This window comes from Theobroma cacao, chromosome 4 (genome assembly GCF_053813885.1).
Source record: "Theobroma cacao isolate CCN51 chromosome 4, ASM5381388v1, whole genome shotgun sequence".
NCBI lineage: Eukaryota > Viridiplantae > Streptophyta > Magnoliopsida > Malvales > Malvaceae > Theobroma > Theobroma cacao.
This window is the reverse complement of record NC_142642.1, coordinates 41,006,231-41,029,981: the sequence shown is the minus strand read 5'-3', so window position 1 is coordinate 41,029,981 and position 23,751 is coordinate 41,006,231. Positions and strand designations below refer to the sequence as shown.

Genomic DNA, 23,751 nt, shown 5'->3' with positions numbered 1-23,751 from the left:
CCGTCGGCCCTCTTTGTATTCCTTGTACAAATATCCTGGGTCAACATGTATAAGCATTTGACTCTATTTCAGTTCAGTTTATGTTCAAGTTCCAACGTTGATATGGCCTTAACGCGAGTTGAGCACTTGATTCCTCATACGAACCAGGTAGCTAGTTACCTGATTGTAGATGGACGTATAGTTTGCCACTAGACAAGACAATCTAAAACTGGAGAAAATAAAAACTGCGTGTAGGTGAAGTTGGTCGATTTTTAAAGAGTATAAGCAGCTCAAGCAACCGGCTTTTAATTTAATTAATGTACAATCTTTGTCCGGCTATGAACTAACATCTCTAAATGCTGTTTTGGAAGAACTCTCTTGTCTTGTCAGCTGCTGTTTAGGTTTTTCTTAACCACCTTGAGCAAAGCAATACAATGACACTGACACTGACGACGCGGATGCTTCCTCTCTGGATCAACCACCATCTGATCATAGTCTCATTTGTTTGATTTACTGAACAAAATTTTTCAGTATAGAAATGTGATTGGAGGCTGAATGCTAAAGTCCAGGTGCCAATATGGCAATAAAGTTGCTGAGCAAAAATATAATAGATGGGGCAATAAAGTTGATATATCTATAAACTACCTCCTGAAAATCTTTTCCCTTCAATTTGGGATGCAGCAAGTAAAGGATAACACGTTGCCTAGCACATCAATACATTAATACAACATCACAAGTATAATATAGCAATTTATTATCCATTCATCGACGTCCATCATCTATTCATACTCAACCATTCATTCATCTTGCAAATTAAAGAGCGCTGGATCATTCTTTAAACAGCTTCTGCAAATCCTACCCGGAGATTACCAAAATCAAACACTGTATGATATGCTTCCATGAAGATTGCCCCGAGAATCCTACGCACAGATGAAATATGCATGAATGAAGAAACAATTAAAAACAATAACAATACTAATACTACAACAATTGTCAAAGCATTTATCATGTGAATTATTATTTTTCCAGTAATTCTAATGATGGCCAGATAGCCAAGGCATGAGAAGTTACCAGAGAGGACCCTGGCTAGGAGGAACGTCCAATGCAATAAAACCACTGATGCAGAAGGTAGAGAAATTTTGTTCCACTTTGAGGATGTACTGGTTCAGTGATGAAAAGACAATAAGAAGCAGAAGATGTTGTATTTCACATGAACTTCATGAAATAAAGAGAAATAAGTGAAAAATTAAGAGGCATCTTTGATTTGATTTTGGGAAATGTTTTCTCATCTCCCTAATTTCCACTTTTACTCTGAATATATATAATGAACAAATTAAGTAACAGTAGTTACTAAATGTCGAAATTTGAAAAATAAAAAACTCCAAACCTAGTTAAGTATTAACTAACTTCAGTGATCATATGAAGCAAACGTGGGGATGGAAAATGGAAAGCATTTTCTTAAAGAGTTCTATATTCTCCTCTTCATCTGAAAACTAACTCAAGTGTTTATTCCTTTCATTCACCTCCAATTTGAAACAGGCACTTCCAATTAGATGTATAGACTTTCCTTTATGAGGTCAGAGGAATTTAATGAACTAACCGTACCTGCTCCGGAGTGAGGTTGAATGATTTGTTCCCGATGATAAATGAAACAGGTGGCATAGTTGGTACTTTGTCACAATCAACAGCTAGTTCTCTCGTTGGATTTGGCAGGTTATCACACAACTTCATCAGAGTTAAATGAATATAATTAATTGTTAGTCTCACATTATGCAGAAATTTTTTAAGTAATAATGTATAGGTAGAGGACCTTGTTCACATATTCAATTACTCTTCCTTTAGTTTTATTTTCCATAAGCTCAGTCCGTATCCATGCTAGGATCAACTCACAAGCAGTGCATAGAAGGTCCTGGCCAACTTCTGTGTGCCTCTCTCTCTTTTGTTCTACCACCATTTCAATAGAATTGCTGTGCGGATTCATATTTTCATTTAGTACTTGGAAACTGAGTATTCAGCAGAGTATCGACAAAGAAAGAAGGGGTGCCTAACCTTAGTTGCCGAGTGCCATTGTTGAAACACACACCAATGTTCGAGCATAATTTGTCAGGCTGTAGCTGTAGAGGAAAGCATGAAATATAGACCTATAAAAGACATGATCTACAGTCATGATAATAGTACAATATGGAAAATTCAAGACAGACAAACCCCTGATAACAAGAGCTCCCACATCAGATCTCCATACTGAGCAGCTACTTTTTTACATTCCATGCTCACGAATCCTTTTGCTCCAATAGCATGGTTAATTTTTGTCACAGCAGCCTGAAATTGGTGATCTTGTTAAGCAAGCTTATAAAACAATACCTTTTGGTTCGCAGAATAGATAAGAATAAAATAAAATAATTATTTTGTGAAAATAAAATATTATGAGAATAAAATAAAATAGTTATTATTTAGTTTGATATGACGAATAGAAAATAGGAATAGCTATTATAATTTATTTTAATGTTTGGTTGTTAAAAATAACTTTGAAATTAAAAAGAATAGAAAATAAAAAGATAAAATATTTTTTATTATTTATATTATTATTTTTCATTTTATTTTTAAATATTAATATTTTATTTATAATTTAATGATTAATATTATAAAATATTAATATATTATTTATAATTTAAATGTTATTATGATTATTAATTTTTATTGTATTTTATTTTTAAATATTAATATTTTATAATTTATTTAAATATTAATAATTTGATAATATAAATATAAATATTTTATTTATAATTTAGTCATTAAAATTTTAACATATTAATATTTTATTTATAAATTAACTATAATTATAATTAAAATATTAATACTTTTAATTAATTTTTAAACTCAAAATATTTTTTAATGTATAATTGAAAACTTAAACTCTTTATTATAATAAGATTTATTTTCATCAAAAACAAAAATACTTTTTATATAATTTAGTAAAATTTATACCAAAAGATAAAATTAAGTAATTTTTTTCTTTTTTAATCATTTAATTTTTATTTTTATTAAACTTAAAATTTTAATAATTTAATAATTTATTGTTAAGTATTAGTCTAATTTTTATTTTTTTATTTTGTATTCTTTTAATTTATATTTTCACTTAAAAATTTTACAATTAATATTTTTAAAATATTAATATTTATTTATAATTAAAATATTAAAATATTAATGTTTTTAATTTTTTAATATAAAACATTAATTTTATAAGTTTAGATTTGTCATTTTTCAAAGAAAGTAAGGACATTTTAGTTTGAAATGTTTTGAATTCTATTCTTATGGGCATGGAATAGCTAATATCATGAGAAAATATGATATTAACTATTCCAAAGTTTAGGGTGATTTTGAAGAATAGCCATTCTTATTTCTTCCACTATAAACATACCAAACATAGAGAGAAAATTTTTGAAAGAATAGAGGTCATTCCCTTAACCAAACATGCTATTAGAGTCCGAAGAAGCTTCTTAAAAATTTAATTTTTGACTCTTGCTATAAAGATAGCTGCACATACTGTGGGGCCAGCAATGAAGGATGTGCCTGAATCCACTATTGCGGTGCAGTTACGAGTGCAAAATCCTGCAATAGTAATTTGGAATACTGTAAGGTTTGAATTTTAGGCATATTGGAGGATTTCCCTACCTGTGGTTTGCTTTAAATAGTCATAGCAAAGGCTCTATATGCACAATAACTAAAGGTTTTGCAGCTTGGATATAGTGATGCCTAGCTATCATTCAGAATGCAATGGACTCCTAAAACTGTGGTCATTATGCAACCACAATTCTACCCTGTTTTTTCCGTTATTTGTATTCAGACATTGGTGATTAACAACAATAATAAAAAGGAAACGACAACAATCCTACCATGATCAAACTGTACAGTAGCATTACCTGTGGAATGGTCTGCGATTAGAAAATCTGCCAAATCAATCTAGAAAAACAACCATTTTTCAATGAAAATTTTCTAGAGAGTTGATATAGAAATTCATGGAAAATTAAAAGATAGGAAGTGCACCTGCCAATAACCTTTCTGAGCGACCGGAACATAAGTATGCTTTCCCTTGAAGTGCTTCTGATCAACACCACCAAAGACAATCTCACCTCCCTCGCTGGCTGATGGATCTTTGTTGAACCAGAAGGAGAATACCTTCTGGACAACTAGGCTTTGTTGCATCATACTGTACCTGCATCAAAAGCATGAAAAACATTTATTCATAGTGACAAAAGCAAACATAGTGCAGAAGCGATATCCCCTGTCTAACACTTAATTGGAGGTAAAAATAAAACAATATTATGCTCGATTAGGGCCAAGAACTGCACCAAAGTGGCGCCACATTCCCCACAGACATGTCCTGAAACCCGAGTCCAAGTATCCCATCAAAACTTGCCAAAGAGAGAATAGCGCTTCCTTCTCTTATGGCTTCTGTAAATACCTGAAAGATGATAGGAGTATTAACAGTCTGACGTCAATTAAATAAAAGGGTATTAGCATGATAGAACTTGAGAAGAAAAGGCGCCTACTTGATTTTTGACAACAAGGTCCCCAACTCTTATATTATCTTCACTGAAGAAGCCCAAAATCGTTCCAGAACTATAATGAATTTTGCAAGGTTTCCCTGGATCAAAATTAATAAGAATCAGTTCTTGATTAGAAATCTGAAAAAGGGTTTCTCTCTCCCTCCATTGAATTGTAACACGGTATCTGGAGATCCTGCTCCATAATTATTACCGATCTCCGTGTATGTACTGGACTTGCTAGAGTTGTATCTAGAGTGAAAAAAGCAAGCAACCTGCATGGAGAAAGAGCTTAATATTCAAAGCAATGGAATAGCATCGCCGTTTCAACTTGAAAGGAACTTTTACAAAGTGAAACTCACTGAAAAGTAACAGTGTGAAGATGGGATCCATAGGTTGGAACTGCCAGTATCAAAGATGACAGTGAACTTCTGTGGTGGTGAACCAATTCCAATTTCTCCAAAATACTGAACATCCAAATAGTTCTTCAGGGAGACTGTATTCAGTGTTGAATCATCTGAGTCATGAGTGGTAGAGCCTTCTCCCTTAGCATACATACTGTCCTTCCCTTTAATTCTAGCAGCATTTATACTGTTAATGTCAAAGCGTTGTTTCTTTAGACCAACTCTTACTAGACCATCTGAGGAAGCAATAGCCACGTACAAGGTAGATGCCAATAAACACATCACCAGCAAAAAATTCTTATCCCCCATTTATACAAGGTATCCTGTGTCCATCGGGTAAGAAAACAACTCTACTATCAGACAAAGAAAATAGCATATACAAATTTTATTAAATCATGACATTCATACACGGAGTGTGTTGAAAGGTCATAGAAAAGGATGTAATAAAAGCCTGTGACATATTGTTGTAATCTCGTATTTCTAAATGAGGAAATTCTCTGTCATCCATTCCTGCCTGCTGGTGGGAGGAACTCTTATGTTGAACCATGTAAATTGTTTGTGTTCGTCTGCGTTTGATTTTGTTCTCTTTCATACTTAATTTTTTGTTGTATGAGTCACGGTTTCAGGGCTATTACACAACACTATCAAATGAAAACAAAAAGGATAAAAAAAAGAAGGTAAATTGGGTACCTCTTCTACAAGATCAATTCCCACTAAGTCCTATCCCAAACAGAACAAACATTCTGTGGCATGCAGTTAACAAGATGATGATATTTTGTAAGCTACGTCTAGGTTTGCCAGAGGTTACAAGTAGTCCCTATAAATAAAAACACAAGGAGCGCTCTGGAAGGCAAATAAACCCATAAATAGTTATTATCAAAAATAATCATATGACTTAGGTGGCTAACAAGATGTAGGCATTTTGTTTATTGTATCAGAGTACAAATTAACATATAGATAATGAATTGATAGCAAGGTTGTGGTGATGATACCTGAGACTAAGCAAGCTTAAGGAGGAAGCAGGATCAGCAAAGAGTATAGAAGAAAAGGCTTCAACGTAACAAAAGCTGAGGAAAAGACCGAAGATAAACAGTTTTGAGTGTAATGACTGATGAGCAACTCTCTTTTCTCGCCATTCAGCTCACCTTATTGACAGGAGTTGAGTGTACTGGGGGCGAATACTGACAAAGACAGAGGTTTCCAAAGTCATTCCCTCCTTCTGTTTTGGAACACTCCGCGAAATTTCTCGTGGTGCATGTGGTTCAAGATGGTGGGGCTCCAATGCCAAGGTGCTGGTTTTCAATGAATGCCCGGAGGAAACCCAGAGGGCGCTCATTTTTTCGCCTGTATATAGACTAGACTACAAAAAGCAAAAAGTAACCATAGGAAACAAGACAAGGATTTTTTTTTTTTTTGAAGATTCTATTGTCCTAAAAGAAGCAGGGTAGAACCTGTTACAGACTTAAGACACAAGCTGTACAACCAATATGACAACGTGCCATTATACAAATACAATTATCTACCTGTATTCTATATACAAGATTAATGATCTACAACATCCCAAGCAAGACCAGATTAAAGCAAAGCATTTCTATTTGTATAAGGAATGTATATAAGCACTCCAAGCATTCTGCAAGCAATCTCGAGAGTAGCAACTCTTAGTGATTTGCCTTTCAGAGAATTTAATAGAGCGAGGAATCTTTAAGAACTTTTACCCAAATTTGCTTGGTGTATCTGCAAGTATAAAATGAATGTCTCTAAGCTCATCCTCTTGGTGGCACAAGAAATAGTTATAAGCTAGAAAGACCAATCCCCCTGCTTTTAAGCCTTTGAAGAGTGGGAAGCTTAACTAATATAGTCATCCAAGCAACAAAGAACGTTGTGGAACCTAAGAAGCCTTTGCTAATCTACTTGACTTGCTGGTGCCTAATGGCATCCATTGTCGCAGAAGTATTTCAAGTTCCAGAACTAGAGATAATCCAAAGAAGTTCACCTAGTTTTATTCCATGTGCTAATTGCAAGATGAATTATATTGAAGCTCAATGATCTTTTACTTAGTAAATCAAATGTTGCAATGATTTTACTTGAAAATATATAATTGCCTGTTCAAGGTGGGATATAGATTTGGATTTTGAAATCTAATTAAGATTTACCTGAGAAGCTGAATTCATCTTGATGTTGGTGATAAATGATGCTAGGTAATACAGTTTGACATAAAAATGTTGTAAATTCTTGTTAAGAAATCAGAAGTCAGTTCGCTAAAAGGAACTCCTTGTATAGTGGCAAGAGAAGTTCCGTTTATATAGTTGCTTAAGCGTTGCTCTGCACTTGTCTGTGTTATGGTAATGTACTTTCTGTCTATTCTATCTTTCACTTGAAAAATGAAAATGAATATGGATTCAAAAGCATCAAAGGTACCAAGTATCAAAAACTTGCTAAACAACCAAATTTCAACTGCATTTTCCAAATTATAGTCAACTTATGTTAGTTAAACCCAACGGCCAATACAGCTAGAAATGCATGTAGATATGAACCCAGTTTCCGAATTAAGGTACCCTGATAATATGCTACATATATATTCTATACTCACATTCACGGCAGAGTAATATGCTACATCCTTCTGAATTCACATTCAATGCACCGTCTGTTTCTCCATCCATATTATCCCAGAGCTTTTTCTTTTCTTGCAGCTGTTGGAAAAATGTTTCCACAAATACCACTACTCATTCCACGGAGGACAACTGGTCATACACTTAATGTTCAACAAACCAAATCTATGTAGTAGCTATATAACTTTACATACACTTAGCTTCCCATTAGTAAATACTTTTACTATTTATATTTTTTATTTATTTTTATATAAAAAAATTAAAATGTAAATGGTAAAATCTTTCATTTTTACAACATGGAATCTACTGGAGCCAACAATTCTTTGGATTCAACTAAACTCACATTCCGATCAGTAAAACTTCATGGGGAGGCTATTCCGGCCAACAATTCTTTGGATCCTACCAGGTGTCTTGGAATGCACTGCCTAATCTCTTCAAAAGCACACAATGTTTCTGAATCAAGACCTCCAGCAAACTGCACACATAGCAGGAGCTAAATAAGGAATATTTTCAAACCACACTTTGTGATGCAACAACTGGATTTTGGACCATTAGTTCTTATTTAGCAGCACAAGCTGCTGTTCCGATCTACTCCTTGTATTGATTCAACAAAGAAAAAAGTTTTAAACTCTACTAAAAAGTCCACCACAAGATTTCATACCAAAGAAACCCTCTAGCACATGCTTGAATGTCATGATACAAGAAGAAAACATACAAATTATATTTCAGCAATCCAATTTCACTTCCAACAAAGGAAAGAAGGGAGCTTTTTGCCTTTTTCTTTATTCTTTTTAACAAGGCAGGGATTTTTTTTCAGGAGTGGGAGGGGGAGGGGGACTGAAAGGATTACCTGTTGAACCTTATGTGCAAAATGCATGACTTGAAGAAGCAGTGCCCCTTGAGCAGATTCCTTGTCTAAACTACGGACCAATTGAAGCTCCGTTGCCACCCTCTTTATGTACAACGTGGCCAGCTTCATAGAACCCTGCTTTATCTACAAAATTACAAATTCTTCACTGACAATGGTCGCTGTCTCACATGGTGAAAGATGTATAGCAGTTCAATCGAAGGTGAGAATTCAACTCACTTTAATATTTTTTTTTTCTTTTTTGACACTTCAAACTATTTTCACTGTATGGACAGTTACCAAAGGCCAAATACAGCATATTTAATTGTTCACACTGTTTTGATATAGCACTTAAAAAGAGGTTTCGGCTACTGGGAAACTCAGAAAAGTTTAAATTTCCAGGCCTACAAGACCCGTTTCTTATCACTCTGGCACTCCTAAACTAGTAGTAGTTGGTGACGAGTTCATGACCCCAAGTCTCAAGCCATAGTTCAAATTTCTTGAGGTATCTGGTAAGTATCATAACACACTGATTCAGTTACACACATGGCAGAAAAGGACCCATATTATTACTACCAATTCCCCGTTCTGAATAGGCCGATATTATAAAGCAAGAGACTTGAACTACGAAGGAGTAAAAATTATGAGGAAATTGCATCGGCCTCCCAGTCCCAATCGAATTCATTAGATTTGATTGCTTTGCTATGATGCTTTAAGATGAAATGGGGAAAATTACAAAAGGAAGAAGGAAAAAATGTATGAAACAATAAAGAGCTTACCTTACACGTGATTCCTGAATCAAGCATCCAATCAATTGGAATCTTATACTCTTGATAAGAATGCATTACTAAGTTTCTCAGTTTGATAAGCCTTTGCATGCTCTTTTCCGACCTATCATGATTACATGGGCGACTGAATCATTCAGTTTCCTCACTAAAACCCACATATGTCAGAATTAAGATTATGAAAATCTAGACTGCTGTTTATTCTGCCCTTACTTGTCTAGTAGGCCAGCCAGCCTCTTCAAGGCAGCTCCACACGGAATGCTAGTATCATCCTCATATGAAGAAATCTCATTTTCCAACAATTTTAGATCACGATATTCAATAGCAGCTTCTCGCATGGCATCAGCTTTCCTCTCTGGCCACTTAAAATGCTTTAACACTGCTCGCTCATCAGCCTGTAAAAACAGGATACAAGCAAATACAAATAACTCAAATGTACATCACCAATGTACAACTGCCTCAGACGACCAGCATATATCCATTGCTCTCTTCTTATCAAAATAAGATATCTTTTCATCCAACAGATATAATTCTGATTTCTTTTCCTTTCTCAGAAACTACAAGAAGATACTTTCTTGTGATAAAACATAATTTTCCACAATAATGAAAAACAAACTAAAACTCCTCTGTGATTTAAATTTCTTTCTGCAGATTCTGAGATGATCATTATTACTAACTTATATACTAGTTATGGAGTCCTAAAAAGGAGATTACCACTGCTATGTATTATTGGAACTGAGAACAGCCGACAGACTGTAGACTAATATCCCCTGTTTGCTATCTTTGGAGTAGGCGTAACCAGTAGTTGAAATACAGGTGGTGGCAATCGACTTAAGACTTATTGTGCAGAGTGACATGAATACGAATTAAGATCAATGGTAAAGCAAACAACCTAGAGAGATTTGAGACTTTACCAATGACGAAAGTTCGCTGTCAAGCCAATCCACAAATTTCAGGACATCTTCTATATCTGTATGAGCTGCAGCCAAGACTTTGTGGATGAGACTGTTGATGAATTCCCCTTTTGTTTCAACATCCGCTTTTATCTAGCAAAATATCATCAATTGATAACAGCTTAATCTTCAGGGACAACCAACAGAAAGAAAATCAAGCAGCTGTATATCTTTAACTCAAAATAATAGATGCTTACAGCCAGCAGATGAGCTGATCGATTTTGAATTTCACCAACTATGCTACTATGTGCGCTAATAACGGTGGGTTTGTTGTGATTCCATGCTGCTGCTGCTGGAGGATACTTTTTCCTTTCTTGCCTTGTCAATGACAATGAGTTGTAACATTGTAGAGGGACCACTACAGAGGAATCAGCCTTTGGAGTGGTAGTTGTTTTAGCAGGGGGCCGAGGTGGCGGTGGCGGTGGTGGCGGAGAGGAAACTGCTTTTGCACATGGCTCTGCACCGGCAAGTTTTGTTGTCAAACTAGCGGGTTGGGGTAATGGCGTTTGAACTGTTCTTATCTCCTTGATTGCCTCCCTTGTAATTTTTGGGTGTTCCAATTTGTTGGCAATGAATTCCTGAATGTCCTTGAATTTGAAGCTCTGGTCATCTCCATTTGATTCCCTCTTCATTCAATAGATGCGTATAGATGATGAAATTGTAGGACTGCAATTTGAGAAATCTAAACTAGGAGAGTACTAGTATTTTTCAAGAGACGTGTACTTTTTCAAACGATCTTTTTGGAAAATTAAATACCAAATCTTTTTTCCAGAAAGATAAATTTCTGATTAAAAAGACACTCCATATTTGAAAAAGTTACTTTCTTTCTTCTGAATTATAAGATGTTGTACAACTACTTATCAAAAGCAACAGATGATTGCAAATAACAGATTCATATGTAGTAAATATTAAGGATCTCACCTGCAGCTGGACCTTGTCACGGCTTGCAAGAGCTGCTATCTTTGCTTCAGCAGCGACAAGATCCTCGTTAAGCTTTCTGTTCAGAGACTCCAGCTCCATATTCAAGCTCCGTGCCCCATCCAATTCTGCCTTCAAACCCAGCACCTGAGTCCGCAAATCTTTAACCAAAGCCTCACTACAACTTAGCTTCTCTCTCAGCTCATCAATATTATTCTTCTCTATTGCGCTTCTGCTTTCTTCGCTCTTCTTAGTAAGATTAGCGTTAAGACGCCTAGGCCGCGCAAATTGGTCCACAACTCTACCCTTGTGATGAGATCCCACAACTTGTGGTTGGTCTCCAGATTTAGGCTTGTTCAGCAGCAGAGACTTACTGCTGTTCTTCGTGCTGTCCTTGACATGAGGAGTTGCAGTTTCGGGCCTTGCTTCCGCTTTTGCTGAATGATTTATAGGCTTGGAGTTGACTCTACACCGAGAAGGGGTTGTGCTCTGCAAGTGCGACATGGGTGTAAGCTTGCACGCTGCTGGTTTTAGGGTTGTTGGTGTTTCATGCTGCTTCATTGAGGTCAAACTTGGATCTTGCATTGCTTAATTGACTTAATTCTCAGGAAAGCCTGGTGACCATAACTGGAAACACAAGAAAGAATGCTAGTATTATAAGATAGGTTACGTAAACACTAAAACAGAGTTTAAGAAATATTAAGTGTTGTGTGTGTGTTGAACTTAAATCACAAACGGTGTCTCTCTGTCTGTCAAGTTGAGGTTGAAGAGTGTTATGTGAAACCCGTGGGGAGGTGTGTCAGCATCTGATCATCTGACTGACGATGGGGCAAATCTAATGGGGTCTGCCTGCCTGCCTATGACTAGCAGCAGCGGCTTTTGCCTTTTGCTGTATCTCCAATTCTCCACAAAACAACAAACATTTGATTATTCCATCCTTGGCACTTCATGTCTATGCCTTGACTCTTTTGGTTTTTTGCTGGTGAAAGAATGCAGATTTTTCACGGCTGCCGGTGGGGGATAGGAGTTTTTGGAACCAAGCGACCAAAAACTATAATTTACTTAAATCACTAGCTTTACCAATGAATACTTGAGGGGAAATCACACCACCAAACAGGGTACGCACGAATAAATCATTTTCTATCTGTCAATAGGGGTGGAGTCAAGATTAATTACATATAATAATAACTATCTTGAGATAAACAACGGGGATGGGTCCATTACAAGCACACCATTGAATGGGTTGAAAGTAACTACACTACAATCTGGACTTGTGTGCAGTACGTTGTACCTGTATACATCTCTATGACTATGCGTACACCCTAATCATGCTAAAATAAAATTTAGAATTGGGTTCAGGTTGTCTCATCACAATCTACAAAATGTTGGTTCGACGTTACGTTAGTGCAATGTAAGCCAGCCTCTCCTTTGGCCTTTAGGGTTGGTGCAACTGCCTTTCCCCTGAATGCTTTTCTTTCGTGGTTAATTATAATGAGGTCAGTTGAACAAGCGATTAATAGTAATTAGACAAAGCCAAGTTGGGTCATGAAGAAGAAACAAAATATCCAATTGGACAAACGGCAATTAACATGTTGTCTGTCTGTCGTCTCCCCATAGAGAAGAGAAGCAAAGCATTAAGGTATAGGCCATAAATTGAGACTAAGAAATGGAAAATGAGAGAATATCCGATTGTGGATGGATGGATACAAAATGACATTAAAATGTCAATGGAGGTTCCGAAAACAACACACCATATTGCCTGCCTTCAAATATATTAGTAAAACAAAATTAAAGCAGCATTCATATTCAATGCTCGCATGGCATGCCCAATTACACACTTTTTAATGTCCCGCATTCATAATCACCAAATAATAAAAGTATGACAGATTGACGTTAAGATGTCCTCAGCTGGATGCATCTATGTCTCTCTACCTTGAAAGCTGAAAGCAAGCCATTGCACTTTGGTCTCACCACACCTTATTAGGACCACCTTATCGGCTTATCCTCTCTCTCTCTCTCTCGGATGTGCCTGCCAATTACCTAGGCTTTGTTTCATTTGCTACTTTAAAAACTCTCCTCTTAAGCCTAAAAGTTATTTTTGTTCTCTTCTGATACAAGCTATCTTGTTTATTTTCATAAACTAATAATAAAAAAGCTTATAAATCATATCTGAAAAGAAAAAAGATCATTCAAATTCCAAAAGCAACAGTCACACTCACAATTTTTACAGGTTCTTGTGACATGACATGTACTTGACTCACAAATATATATATTTAAAAAAATTAACAATTATAAATAATTATCGTTAAATATGAGATAGACAGAGGGATGGATTAATTAATTTTTAAAACATTGTATTATATAAACTAATGCACAAGGACGGAGATTTCCTTGGAAGGGAGAACAGGGATAATGAAAAGGGTGTTGCTGTAGGTTAGTTGCCGTTTCGCATCACATCAGTTGTCATTCTGTTGGACTGATGGTGATTTGTGCAATGCATCCACATTGTGATATGTTAAAATCCTTACATTTAATCTGACAATAATTTTTTGGATGAGAATAGATATTTAAAGTCCTGAATTTCAAGGGCCATTTAGTTTGAAGCATACGTTGAAAATTATAAAGATGACATTGACATTATATATTATAAAAATGTATTCAAGTCATGCTAACATGGTGGGTGAAAGCAGCATAATTAACTTGCCGTTGAGCTAGTGATGATGACGATGATGATATACATACAGCAATGGAAGTCGTCATGGATTGCTGGCAAGTTTTTTGAGTTTATATATATATACATATACACATATATATATATATGTATATATGTATATGACCTCTTGCATTGATTAATCCCCATCTATCAAGTAACATCCAGTTGGTTTTAGTAATCATTTGACACTCATAAGCAAGTCCTCGTCAGCACAATTCTATTGAAAATCCACTAAATATGATGATTATGATACAAAGAGTAAAATATACTCCATCTCCTTCTCCCTCTAACAACAGACGACGCATGCATAATCTTACGGTGGGATCCTAAAAGTGGTTTATGACACCAGCCAGCCAGCCGGCCATACCATAACCATCTATGGAGTAAAAAGCACAGCTGGGAATTAATTAAGAAGATTTAGACATGTTGAACATAGATTTCGTACAGGCTTGCCATACAGGAAAGTAAGCAATACTCGGCTGGCTATGAGGAGAAATGGGCACATCAATCTTCCTGTTTTTTACACTTGCATAAATAAATTGCTGAAAGGGTTCTTTCAGACGTTGAAGCACCAACGCTCATCAACATTAAGACAGGGTCCAAATTTACAAATTGTTAGGACTGACAAATGACAAACGAACTCATCCTATGTTGCAGCACGAGGAGGAATAATGCCCAAGCCAAATCAAATACATTCAGTGAAACACAACTTATCAGAATCCGATACTCATCTCAAAATAGATGATTATATATTGACTGAAACGGCATTCACAACACATTAATCTAATCAACCCGACGTCTGTTATCTGGTGAAACTTGAAAAGCCCATAGTTCTCAAGAAATTGTAACTGGAAAATATGACCAACAAACAGTTCATCTCTCTTCATGTTAAGTAATTGAAAGTGTAAACATGTATGATCAAATTCATCTTTCATCAGAGATGGAAGAAATAACAAATAAATGAGCAAAAGCCGCCAACTCTGGTGCTTCTATCCTGTTGGCACAATGTTTGAGCGGGAGGATTTGAACCACTGCAGTTAAGCTAGTGGTGCCTTTTAAGTAATAATAACATGCCTTGAAAAGATTACCTCTAACTAAAATGCTATGTCAGATTCATTCAAGTTTTACATGCTTGACAAATGCACATCTGAGGAAACAGGGTACATGAAATCGCAATATCTGTAGTTTGCATGCATGGAACCATAGACTAAACCGAACAACACACACAGAAAGCATTTTCCACAATTAACAGAGATGGTTCAAATACTGTTCATCCAATTTTCGTTCATCATCAAGCTGCCAGAGGAAGCTTGCTTTTGCGCCACCTCCAATAGCTTGCTCTCAAAGAATCCACGTGCTCCAAGATGCAACAAACTGCTTTTGCCAGGTCAGAATCTAGTGGGTGATTGTCTGAAGTCCACAGAGCATCTACAGCATCTCTGAACTCTTCACTTGGTTGAAAACCATGACATAGAAGATCCAGAAGCATACTCAAAGCAAATACATAGTTGCTTTTGGCATTCATTACCTTCAAACACACTAAGGAGATCTGTGGATCATTAACCCAAACCTCAATGTTGTCCTTGTAAAGACCCCGGAGGTATCTCCATGGGCTCTCATTCTCTGGCTTGGCCAGAATGGCTTCCACAGTGTATCTCACTTCAGACTCTCTCATGGCTTTGAGGCCTCCCAAGAAAGGAGATCTAGTTATAACAAAATATCTCTGTTTCAAATAAGTAAATGAATGAATAAATGTAAATTGACATTATTAAATATGAAAGAAAAGAGACAAATAATGATTACAGTGCGAAGAAAGCAGTGATAGGCATTCACAAGAACCACGGCAGATGGTCTGGCATTGTCAGCATCATTATATGGTTAGGATCCATAGAGCAATAGCAGAACATTTCATCCATACCTGATTCCAAGCAGAATTATTAAAAATATCTTCTTCAAGGAGCTGCTGACAATAATCAAGTTCATCTTCCCATCCTCCTAGTGCCTGAAGCACCCACTGCATTTAGAGAGGGAAAAAAAAACCCTACTTTGTAACTTCAATTCTCACATAAACCATTAATAAATGCTACAAAGTTTAGCCACTACTCAACCAAAAAAAAAATCAAGGAATAAAAAAGGTCTCAAAGGGTTCTTTTAATTATAATCTACAATAGAGGGTTAACCAACCTGCCTATGTGACCAGGCATGATAATTTTTGGCATCAAGTGATAGTATCTTCTTAGTGAGTTGAAGTTCCTTGGCTCTAGCATCAATTCCCAATCTCTCAACAACCCACCGACGGTGATGCCTAAAGAATTTCATAGTAATTCTTACAGTTAAATGGGGTATGAGAAAGAAAACGAAAAGATTGTAGCACTTGAAATCAACCAAAAAGTTGACTAAAGACTTGAAAGTTCATGGTCTTGCAATAGGTATAGACAACAATCATATTGCTAAGGAATGATAGACACAACTTGCATTGACCAAGATTCAATGACTATTTCCATAGTAAATTGATTATACCATTAGCACATAACATGCATGTTTGCAAAGCTATGAATGGTGGAAGTCGGAGCACACCATTGCAAACATTAAGAGCATGCTTGGAAAAAATAAAATCCTAAAAATGTTGTAGAGTTCATTTGAAAATTCATAATTTAAATCAAGCCATAGTTTTTCACTTAAAAGATTTTGAAGTCATGATCCCATTACTGCTGTCACAAGTCTGATAAAAGATTCGCACAAAACGAGAGGAGAATGCATCGTTACCACAATTGATAGTTCTTAGAGTTAGAATTGGCAATCTGTTGAAGGAAATCCAGTTCCTCGTACAAATCGACATTAAGGGTTTGGAGTAGGAGTCGCCTAAAGTGCCACACCTTCACCCACAAACAAAAAGATATACAAAGTAGTTTAATAGAGGAGGAGTTAAAAACAAGAAACAAGACAGATATCACATAGTAATATCTTACGGTGTAATTGCCAGGATTGGCGACGATGGCTTGGCGAGTGAGACGGAAGGCACGAGGGGAGCGTTCATCAGCTTGGTAGATGGCTCGGAAGTAGTCCATGGTTTCGCGGAATTCTTCCTTGTAGGCTATGGGGACTACTGGGTTGGGACCATCATCTTGGGGGAGAGGGGTCACATCACACCACTCGACCCTCCTGCTCAGTGAGTGTCCGTCGGGTTCATCTGATTCCATCTTCAGTGTACGGTAGCTGCCTAGAGCTGGAGGGGGGAACAAGAGGGCAAGGAAGGATGGATGCCCATTGGCCATGGGCCAGTAAATAGCAGCCACGCACGTCCAAATTCCAACCCATGTTTGATGGGTCTACACCAAAGTGGGTTTAGGGTGTATTTCGGAATACGGATATCAAAGCAGTTGTGGGAGCCTTTTCTTTATTCGGAATTCGGGACTTCCTTTTGTTGATAATCACAGATTTGGACTTTGCTGCCCAATCCAAATATTGCTTTTAATTATTTTTATTGGAAACTCAACTAAGATTTCTTTTCTAGCGGTGGTACTAAGCTTAAGCTTTCCTTTCTTTCATTCATGTCTCCAGACTCCAATCCAGTACTATTAAGACAAGAGCAACAGACACAAGCAATGGAGTAGAAGCACTTCCACCCAGAATCCGTGAAGCGAACTTGAGTGGTGTTTATTCCGCATTCCCTGTACCAAGTCGGTTCCATGCTCAGGCACAGCTAAAAACACAACAGTTTACTCATTAACATAGAAACCACAACTCTTCTACTCACTGTTTACTGTTCACTACAATCACATAAACATAATTATTTATTATAAGATACACTCAATTTATCTTCCAAAACAATTTTATCATCATATCGCCGGTCTCCAATTTTCACACCTTGTTCTGCTGTCAACAGTGATGTGAATATGAATCGTGAGCAAGTGTCTGCAAACACACAAAGCAACGCCTCAATTTCACTTCTGCACATCTCATATCTATCTATATTTACCAATTCAATTCATTCAACACTCTCATTACCTGCTCCTGGGACCGGAAATACATGAAGGGCGTATAATTTAGAAAATTGGACACCCTAGATGTATATATATCAGCATACCTGAAATTACAATTCATTAATATAACTCTACATCAGACATCAAGACAGGATTTTGAGGCATAAGCACATACTTCTCTATTTGTCGCATCAAGTGGCTTTTGTCCCACAGACCCGCACGCGAAAGAAAGCCCCACCTAAAGCAAAAGATTTTAGACCATCTCAACTCCTTGCTCTAAGGTTTCCAATCCTACACAAATATGCATGCATGGATGCACACCCCCCATGAAGAAACACAGATGATCAACTAAACCCACTCTTTTTAACGAGTTGACTCCACACAAGTGAGCGTTCAGATTTTCAAAATATTCAAAATAAAGGAGAAGCCTTTTCTAGCTGATTGAAATAATCTCAAAAGATGTAACTTTCTCTCTCCTTATTTTACCTTTTATTAAACAACTCTCCGTCTGCGTCTAACATTGGAGCAATCTTCTCATCTAGTCTTTGCATTACAATAAGAAGCTTCTGCATGCTCTCTGTCAGTTCTTGGTCATCCATGTTAGTTGCAGCAAGTGTCTAAGATCATGGTGAGAAGGAATAAACAACTTTATCGTTTCACGATGCCAAACATTAGTTTTCTCTGAATACATGTTAAACCAATAAATTTGGCAACAGTTTATGAATACATTATGCGGGGCATGCTTTTTATGATGGCAAAATTTTAGTTGCAAGATTAGCATAAGCCAAATTTGAGCATGAATTCTAAATAAATACATGAAATTTATATTGCAAGAAGCTAGAGAGAGTGCGGATGTTACTGCCCCTTAGGAAGGTTATTAATGAAAGAAAACAGGTATAAAGTATGATATGCAAAGATATAACATCATTTCATAGAGATGAGACTGCAGTATGAAGAGTAAAAAGGTATCTTACATCAAATGTTTCACAATGGAAATTACACGTAATAGGGACCATACTGCAGCATGAAGAAGAAACAGGAATCTAACGTCCAATGAATATACAATAGGATCAATCACCTGTGCTGGACGTTCTTTGGTTCTCCGTTGCAGAGCCAGACGTAGTTGGTTGAAGAGATCTCCTACAATCTCCTTTTGATTTATAAGCTCTACCAGAGTTGCTCGATGACCCCGACTATGAATTAAAGCATTATACTGTAGTGCACGAATAGAGACCCTTTTCAGCACTCTCCATGGTCCAAATTAATTGTTCAAAAATGAACATTATTTTCAGAACCAACAGTGATTAATTAAGATTACTTCAAGCTCAATGATGCCCCTTTTGCTTTGCTCTATAGTTCTGATTATATCATCCTCAATAGACTACTCAGGAAAATCATTACAATAAATTATTGAAACAAGATAAAACAACTGAACTTTTAAAACACATAAAATTCTGCTTCCATGTAAGCACAATAGAAATAACATATTCATACCTCTTCCTCCAATTCTCGACAAATCAATGCTGTTCGCCATCGTAAATGCACTTTGGATTGACTTACATCAGTATAAATATGATCACCAACATAGAGAATCTCATCACCATGGATATTTAGGGAATTTTCAACCATCTGAGCACTTCCCCCAGAGTACAAACCTCCTGCAGAAGAATAGAAGATGATAAATCAGAATGCCAAATCATATGAGCAGCATTGTTATTTCTTCTTTCAGGCACACTGCATGACAGACAGAAAAAAATATTCTAAGATTAAATCTTTGGTCAGAGGGTGCTGGAAAAGCACTACCATCAAAAGCCAAAAAGTTCATATCATGGTGTGTAAATTCTCAGCATCCTCAAATATTGGTTGAGAGGATAGTTAGACCAATTTGAAGAAGTATCTATTTAAAAGGTTTTGCTATGGGAAATGCTGCAGATTATTACCATTACAAGCTTTCAAATACCCAAGCATATATTCACTCAATGGTTTTCTCTCTCTCAACCCCAAAATTTCTCCTATATGCTGTCATCAACGATAACCAAGAAACAGGATCAAAATAGCTTAGTGAATGGTTTATCTCTCTCAATCTCTTAGTTTCGTCTATAGGCATGTTCCACCACAAAGAAACATAGGCTTCAAGCACAGATCACCTGTTTGAGCCTTGAAGCATGGACGCATTAAACCCTCACCCGTCACTACCTCATATAATGGGTGTGACATTTGAAAGAACTCTGGCTTCCTTGCTGAGACGATCACCTATACAAATTTAGACCAGCAAGAAACAAACACATCAATAGGTTATACCTGTATTGCTATCATATCTAACATTCATATGTCCATCCATTGAAGGTATTTCATCATTTATGAGAAAACCAATTGCAAGAAGTTGTGCGAAGAGAAGACAGATGAGAATGTGATGAAGCTCTTCTTTTCTGGTATACAAAGAGAAGCAACAGTTCACAATTTCCAGGTTGCCAGGTCATCAGTTTCTATAATTTGACTTGAAGAAAGAAATTTACAAATAAGTATCCTGCTAAAAACAATAATCATAAGGTAAGCATGCAGCACAAATTATACTTACCATGTCAAAAAGATCTCGCCAACCCATGTCATTGGGCAGAAATTTATTAAAAGAATGCCGCATCATTTTGTCTGTATAATGGTAATCTGAGTTTGTAATAAGCAGCAACCTTTTACCAGCCTGATGCATGTAATGTCCAAGTAAATAATAAAGAACATAATAGTTTTACATGTCATACCAGGATGAGAAGGTAAAACTGTAAAAGAGATACCTCCTTTTGATCCAAAAGTGCTAAAGGTAGCTCTGGATCAGGCTCCACAAAAAGCTCAGGTTTGGACATTATCTCACTCTGTATAATGCGACCTATCAGTATGCACTTGTGGATCACAACACTGAACAGTCAAACTTTCCTAGTTATATTTACCTTAAGTTGGCCTTCTACATGTGCCCTGAATAGAGCCTTTCCAACAGCCTTAAACCAAGCAGAGAGTTATAAATAAGCACATATTCATCTTAGAGCTGATTGAATACTAAATATACTGCAATAATTTACCTTGTAAAGTCCTTTGCAGTCCAGTGGACCAAGATCTACTGGAATTGCTCCTTCATCCAATCTGTCCACCATCTGGACATAAAGCCATATGATATTAACATAGGTTAAAATGGTGTTGACAGAAAAGGTAAAACAAATAAGTAATCTAAACAAAGAATCAGAATACTACGACTTTAAATAAGAAGAGTATGAGAGGCTGAAAATATTAACACCATAACAATCTAATGTAGCAAATTGTTGGCAAAAAAGCAAGGCAGAACAAAGATAAGGTGATTTGGCGTTTAAAGGTTTTTGCATCACAGGATGATAGCAGGAAACAAATGCGGATTTCGAGGTCTTACAACCACGACACAAGTGCCAATGTAGACACATAACAAGGAAAATTGTTGACTACACCAGGAACATGAGGAAAGTGATAAAATTGCACAGGTATGTCATAAATGCTAATTATATTCAAGAAGAAACGGGAAGGAACTCAGTTGTTAGAATTTCACAATGAAGTGCAAGTGGCCTAAAATAATTTTTACATTTCTAGGGAAAAATAGTGAGTTGTTTCTTTTGTAGTTTTAAATAGCAAGAGGCTACCTGCATGTATGCAACAGCTTCTGAAACAGAAAACAGTGTATTAAGGAACTCCCATCGACTCTCCTTCCGCAGGTCCACCAGTTCCCTCCCATACATCTCACTTCCATGCATAGAAAGTTAAGCACCACAATTGAAGATATGCCGCAAATGATGCAACAAAATATGAAATGCCAAGAAAGAGATGATAAAGAAATGAAATAGATTGCCAGAGAGCCATCCATCAAAACAGAAAATGTAATGCACATACAAGTTAATATATGAAGGAACAGCAGTGATATCCAAGGCAAATTGATCTACTACAATTGGTCTACATAATGTGTCCACTACAAGATGGTTTGTACACTAGAGTCTGTAGCCACACATTCACAACAAAATGCTGCATTATAGTTAACAATAGCTAAAGTTGCAAGGCTCAATCGATACCTAACAGCTCGAGTAGATAGCATTTTTGTGCCATGCATGGCCCTTTTTACATAGCCAAACCGATCAGCCTTAACCAGATTGCCTTTCTCTTTATCTATGACAAGACCTCTAATTACCTGCCGAAAACCAGGACAGAAAAAGCATGTTTTGGGCCATGAAATTTGTATGAGAGAGAGAGAGAGAGAGAGAGAGAAATTCAATAAAATGCGCAAAAGCAATTAAATAAGAAGTCATGAGTGTTCTCAGAAATGAAGACATTACCAAATCAGGGTCGAAGGCAAGTCCCTCAACTGGAAAACCCATATTCTTTAAATTGTCCATGCAGTAATCATAGGCCCGCCCTTCCCAAGCCTGCAAAGGAATCACTCCATGTCATACAAATCTAAATTGTTCACAAAGAGAGATGAATCCAATTATGCTGATAAAAGCAGTATCTATATCACAGTGATTTCCATTCATACAGAATAGCAACAGATATTCACCATCACATTATATTGTATCAAAGTGTAGTCCATGTCGTATCCTATGGCACTTATTGACCTAAGATTTAGAGTCCGACTACAAAATATACCACGAGGAGAAAGTCTCACTGCTGAAGGACTCTGCAGATTGAAAATGAGACTTGTGAGATTGACAAAAACAGCATAATTTGGCTTAAACAATCAATTCAACTGATTCTGTCGCAACTGAGAAGAAGAAATGGATCCACCTTCGAAAATAAATACAAACAACTAACTCCTTTCAGCTGTCTGCTTAAGTAATGAAATTAAGTACCATAAGGTGTCACATGCGGTAAGTGGAAGTAAGCACACTAGAAACTACAGAATTTCTTACCACCAACGGGCAACAACAAAGTGCTTGAGTAGATAAACATGTAAGAATACGGGATAATATAAGGCACAAGAAACCAAGAGTTTATAAAATGTGAAAGAACCAAAAAAATAAAAAAAAAAAGGGATGGATTTGCAGCACCGGGATACCCAAGTCTCTGAGTAATCCCTCAGCCTCCTCAGTCTCCATCCTAGCTACTTGTTCAATTGGACCTTCTAAAGTGGCCTGGCCGTCAAGCCCTACATTGGAATGCCATGAACATAAGTTTGTATAAAGCAAAAGCCAGCAAAATACGGTATAATTATCACCACTGTTTAAAGTAGAGAGAAAAAAGGATTCTGGAAAAGTGCCGTGAACAGGCCATTCAATGTTCATGCTCAGTCGTAGAATGGAATACATGATGGAGGAACTCAAGGACAGATGCCCTGAAACAAAATTCATTACCAAGAATTAAGTGGGGAATCGTAAAATGAGAGAGAAGATACCGAAAGCCTCGAGATGCTCCAAATTGACGTTTAAATCGCCTTTGGTGCTCTGTCCCAGATAGTCGACATCATATTTGCTGGAAGAAGTGAGGGAGAAAACATCCTCCTGTCCACTGCTACCGCTGCTGCTGCACCCACACTTGAACACCATTCTGGGAGCTCCGATCACTAAACATGTAGGAGAAATGGTGGGTCTTGGGAATAGGTTTTGGAGATATTGGAGGTTGGTCGTAGCCATTGCAAGCCACTGCAAATTTGGCCAAGATAGATGAACCAAAAAAACCTCTCCCTCTTAGACTCAAAACTGAAAGGCCAAAGGACCGACTTCTTAAATTGTGGTACTAAAATTTAAAAAGGAAAATGCTTTCTCGCTTGCTTGGTTCTTCTCCTGCTCCAGAGCTGACAGCGGACAATCTTTTGGTCAAGCCAGCCTTTTCTGTCCATAAAATCCTTTCCTACAGCTATAGACAATCAATATCAAAGCTTTACTTAGGCATGTTTGTTCTTTTTCTAATCATCATTTAGATAAGTTTTACTTATTCAACTTATGAAAAGAAAACAAATAGTACTAGTACAACAGTACTACGACTAGCAAGAAGAACGTAAGCCGTGAGACTGAGC

At 36.7% G+C, this 23,751-nt stretch overlaps 4 protein-coding genes across 12 annotated transcripts; all 4 read right to left on the bottom strand.

Annotated features, from left to right (window-relative positions):
- Positions 1–557: 557 nt before the first annotated feature.
- On the bottom strand, positions 558–6,079 carry LOC18603785 (aspartic proteinase-like). 2 transcript variants are annotated; one of them, XM_018118656.2, is made up of 14 exons: positions 5,920–6,079; positions 4,886–5,250; positions 4,738–4,798; positions 4,530–4,624; positions 4,329–4,441; positions 4,024–4,192; positions 3,900–3,939; positions 3,524–3,588; positions 2,185–2,298; positions 2,029–2,093; positions 1,790–1,946; positions 1,585–1,704; positions 1,051–1,139; positions 558–899 (listed from the first exon to the last, which is right to left on the bottom strand). In XM_018118656.2, exons 2-14 carry the CDS (start codon positions 5,234–5,236, stop codon positions 815–817), a joined length of 1,524 nt encoding a protein of 507 aa, XP_017974145.2. In that variant the 5' UTR covers positions 5,237–5,250; positions 5,920–6,079; the 3' UTR covers positions 558–814. The 2 variants fall into 2 exon arrangements, with proteins under 2 accessions (XP_017974145.2, XP_088662062.1); XM_088805936.1 differs by lacking the exon at positions 5,920–6,079 and adding an exon at positions 5,618–5,760.
- Positions 6,080–7,631: 1,552 nt separating this feature from the next.
- On the bottom strand, positions 7,632–12,169 carry LOC18603784 (hydroxyproline-rich glycoprotein family protein). The gene is made up of 8 exons (XM_018120249.2): positions 11,776–12,169; positions 11,043–11,666; positions 10,319–10,747; positions 10,083–10,214; positions 9,382–9,563; positions 9,163–9,274; positions 8,387–8,530; positions 7,632–8,011 (listed from the first exon to the last, which is right to left on the bottom strand). The coding sequence occupies exons 2-8, from the start codon at positions 11,622–11,624 to the stop codon at positions 7,898–7,900; spliced, it is 1,695 nt and encodes a 564-aa protein (XP_017975738.2). The 5' UTR covers positions 11,625–11,666; positions 11,776–12,169; the 3' UTR covers positions 7,632–7,897.
- A 2,674-nt stretch (positions 12,170–14,843) lies between these two features.
- FTA (farnesyltransferase A) lies at positions 14,844–17,119 on the bottom strand. The gene is made up of 5 exons (XM_007035950.3): positions 16,722–17,119; positions 16,519–16,628; positions 15,937–16,057; positions 15,671–15,766; positions 14,844–15,475 (listed from the first exon to the last, which is right to left on the bottom strand). The coding sequence occupies exons 1-5, from the start codon at positions 17,025–17,027 to the stop codon at positions 15,044–15,046; spliced, it is 1,065 nt and encodes a 354-aa protein (XP_007036012.3). The 5' UTR covers positions 17,028–17,119; the 3' UTR covers positions 14,844–15,043.
- A 239-nt stretch (positions 17,120–17,358) lies between these two features.
- On the bottom strand, positions 17,359–23,751 carry LOC18603782 (HAD-superfamily hydrolase, subfamily IG, 5'-nucleotidase). Of its 8 annotated transcripts, none has more exons than XM_088805388.1 (18): positions 23,131–23,734; positions 22,787–22,884; positions 22,297–22,416; positions 22,076–22,165; positions 21,815–21,930; positions 21,392–21,491; positions 20,807–20,878; positions 20,678–20,725; positions 20,525–20,602; positions 20,314–20,433; positions 19,883–19,988; positions 19,230–19,393; positions 18,814–18,948; positions 18,222–18,352; positions 17,911–17,973; positions 17,761–17,839; positions 17,620–17,667; positions 17,359–17,455 (listed from the first exon to the last, which is right to left on the bottom strand). In XM_088805388.1, the coding sequence occupies exons 1-17, from the start codon at positions 23,366–23,368 to the stop codon at positions 17,632–17,634; spliced, it is 1,794 nt and encodes a 597-aa protein (XP_088661514.1). In that variant the 5' UTR covers positions 23,369–23,734; the 3' UTR covers positions 17,359–17,455; positions 17,620–17,631. The 8 variants fall into 8 exon arrangements, 6 of the variants coding, with proteins under 6 accessions (XP_088661514.1, XP_088661515.1, XP_017975232.1 ...); XM_088805389.1 differs by having other exon boundaries at positions 17,359–17,423; XR_016025831.1 differs by lacking the exon at positions 18,222–18,352 and having other exon boundaries at positions 17,359–17,423; positions 23,131–23,744.